This window comes from Chaetura pelagica, unplaced genomic scaffold, assembly GCF_000747805.2.
Source record: "Chaetura pelagica isolate M959 unplaced genomic scaffold, ChaPel_1.0 scaffold642, whole genome shotgun sequence".
Lineage (NCBI taxonomy): Eukaryota > Metazoa > Chordata > Aves > Apodiformes > Apodidae > Chaetura > Chaetura pelagica.
In genome coordinates this window covers 976,026-978,877 of record NW_009952704.1, presented here as the reverse complement: position 1 = coordinate 978,877, position 2,852 = coordinate 976,026, and the positions used below count along the sequence as shown (strand labels likewise).

The 2,852-nt window shown below is 35.9% G+C and overlaps 1 protein-coding gene across 1 annotated transcript in view; it reads left to right on the top strand.

Moving 5' to 3' along the window:
- Positions 1 to 2,507, top strand: part of KIAA1143 (KIAA1143 ortholog) — a 10,292-nt gene extending 7,785 nt beyond the window's left edge. Inside the window, exon 4 of the mRNA XM_009994108.1 lies at positions 2,296 to 2,507. Coding sequence (XP_009992410.1) covers positions 2,296 to 2,507 — 212 coding nt within the window. The remainder of the gene's footprint in view (positions 1 to 2,295) is intronic.
- Positions 2,508 to 2,852: the final 345 nt, after the last annotated feature.

Genomic DNA, 2,852 nt, shown 5'->3' with positions numbered 1-2,852 from the left:
TGCTGAAAGGAATGTCCTTCCTTTCAGAAAATGAAATTTTGACAGTGTTTAACCAGGCCAAGAGCTAAAATCTTTTCCTTTGATGCAGAATGATCCACAAATGGTAACGTGGCCCTGGAGGTCAGAGCTAAGCTGGTTGCCATTTTGTTGCAGTTTTTCAGCTTTGCTTATTGAGAGTTTAAATTCACATTGTGAAGATACTTGTCAGTTTCTCCACCTGGTAGAGAAGACAAAATTATTTTGTGCATTTCACAACATGGGTAGCAGGAGACTTTGGATAGAATTGAAATTTTTTAGTACATAGTTGACTTATTTTGTGGATATGCTTTTGTCAGGTTTGTAGGGAGTTGGTTTTTTGATTTACCATTATAAGAAAATGTAGTAATTGCTCTTTAGAAGAGTGTCCAGTCAGATTTTTTTGGTGCTCCTCATGCTTATGCAGTACCTGGTTGCTTTGAAGTCCTATTACCACTTCTGTACTGGTACTGTACAGCCTGTGTGCTGACTGGCCCAAGCATATAGACAGTTGGGCTTTATAAGTGAATTTGTTCTTAGAGATTCTTCCCCCCCTCCCAGAATTTGGCTGGTATCATATTCCTCAGGTCTTGTTTAAGTTAGAAGATCTGGGTTTCCAAATAAACGTTGTAATTAACCAACAATTAGCAAGGGGAATTATATTTTATTTCAGAGCCCCAAATTTGAGACAGTTATGTCAAAAATATTTTTAATTTTTAATCCAGATTCTAAGAGAAATGATATATGGTCCATTTTGATTGGTTGGGTGTGATATGTTTTCAGAAATAGTTCTTCTCTTCCAGAATTTACCGTAGGCACTTCCTAAACTTTTGTATCCCATGCGTAGCATATAAACACCTAAGCTTTCCCTGCAAAATTCACAGTAGATCCATTGACAAATATGCTTGTCATATCTACAGTTTATGATGGCTGGTAATTCCTCGTAACTGTAATGCATTTTACAAATGCACCAGTACTGAAATATTTTCCCAATATCTGGTTATTTTCTGCATAGTAGTATTCTTTCATAAACTACTGCAGAAGTGTGCATTCTTTAAAAATCATTGACAGAATTAGTGCTTAGTTTTTTAAGCCAGGTTTCTTCTTAAAAAAGGTCTGTGAAACTTAAGGAATTGTAAGTGAAGTTTCCTTCAACCACCATGAGGTTCATGGTTTTAATTTGTACCACAGAACCCTCAAGACACCAGATTTAATAGTTGTATTGTTGGAGGATACACTGAAGAGAGTTTCAGCCAGTGCTGTGCATGGTAACACTGAAATCTTAGGTATTCTGCCATAACGCTTATGAACCAAGGAATGAGTTAATGCTAAAGACAAAAGATATTTATTGGTTATAATTAAATAGCACATAATCTTGTCAAACACATGCATATTGCTAGGAAATTTTTGTTGAATAATTAATTTCAATAAAGTACTGTAGGAAAAGCGTCTTCCACAGAACCTATGGTTCTCTAACGTCCTGTCATATATACAATAGAAAAATTGCAAGCTACTGCAGCATGAGCCTTTGTGTCTGATTCATGACTTTACAATTTCACTTTTTTTTCCCCAGAAATATTACCTTGATTCTGTTACTTGTGCAGGTTTCCTTGTCTGCCTGATAATCCTGGAAGGGACTTCTTTTCAGAATTATTTGCTCTAGTACATGCAGAGGAGCAGAATGAGTCAGTTGGAATAGTTTGGTGATTTTGCAGACACAAAGGAAGCATAAAATTTTCACCTTACATGATAATAAACGTCAGGTTTATGACCATGTAATCTTTTTAGTTGTCTCAGCAGGGAAGGAGATATTAGAAGAGAAATAAAAACTTTATCTTGTATATGTGCCGTTTTGTTCTTTAAATAGACGCCATAATTCTGAAATAGGTGCATTTATTGTAATGGATTTTACAAATAGGGAAGTTAGAGGATCTTCCAAAATTTCCGTTTTGGTAAGTGAATATGGCTGGATGGCGTAGGAAAAGCTCTACTGCTCACAGTCTATTCTAGGTTAAAGCTCTGGTTAGTGTGAACCTGTTCCTATTAGGAACTGCGGGAGAACTGTTTTCAAGGGCCTGTTGCCATGGAGCAGATGTGTGGCCATGAGGGACATTCATTGGTACGGACTTTGTGGCCGAAAAATTTGTTTTCATGATTGTTTTTTTCTGTCACAGGTCTCACTTTCTTGGTCCTGGGGAAAAAGAAGAGAGAATAGTGAGGGGTTTGTCAGTGTGTGTGAACATGCACAGATGAGTTCTAATTTTACTCTCTTTGTTATAGATGGTGAACAAGAACCTGCTGATGGAAAAATTATGTTCAGGAAACCAGCCAAACGTTCATCAGAGAAGATTTTGGACTTCAATGTAAGCTCAAGTAAGAAGATGAAAGAGGCAAAGAAAACTAAGAGAGAAGCAACTACTTCTCAGAGCACAGCTAAACAAATAAAAAATAGCAGTCTTCTCTCATTTGATGATGAGGAAAATGATGATTAGGAGTTGTATTTTTTTTATATTTTACTTTCTCTTCTATGGATTTGCATAAGATTTAATGTTTTCCTAGAAATTGGTGCACAGTGTCTGTCTTCACTTACTTTGTTGTAGTCCAACTAGAGAAGCATAGTATAAATCTAGCAAGAGCTAAGTCTTTGCAGTTCAGATGGAACTGTATGAACAGTAAGTCATGTCTTTATTTTCAAAGATAATATAACTATGTATGTAAAAGCTATTTGAGGTCACAAATGAGTAGAAAAATATGCCTGTACATATCCAGCTTACACAAATTTTAAATCGATACATTGTAAAATGTCCTCCATTACTAAAAATGTATTTCCTCTCTAT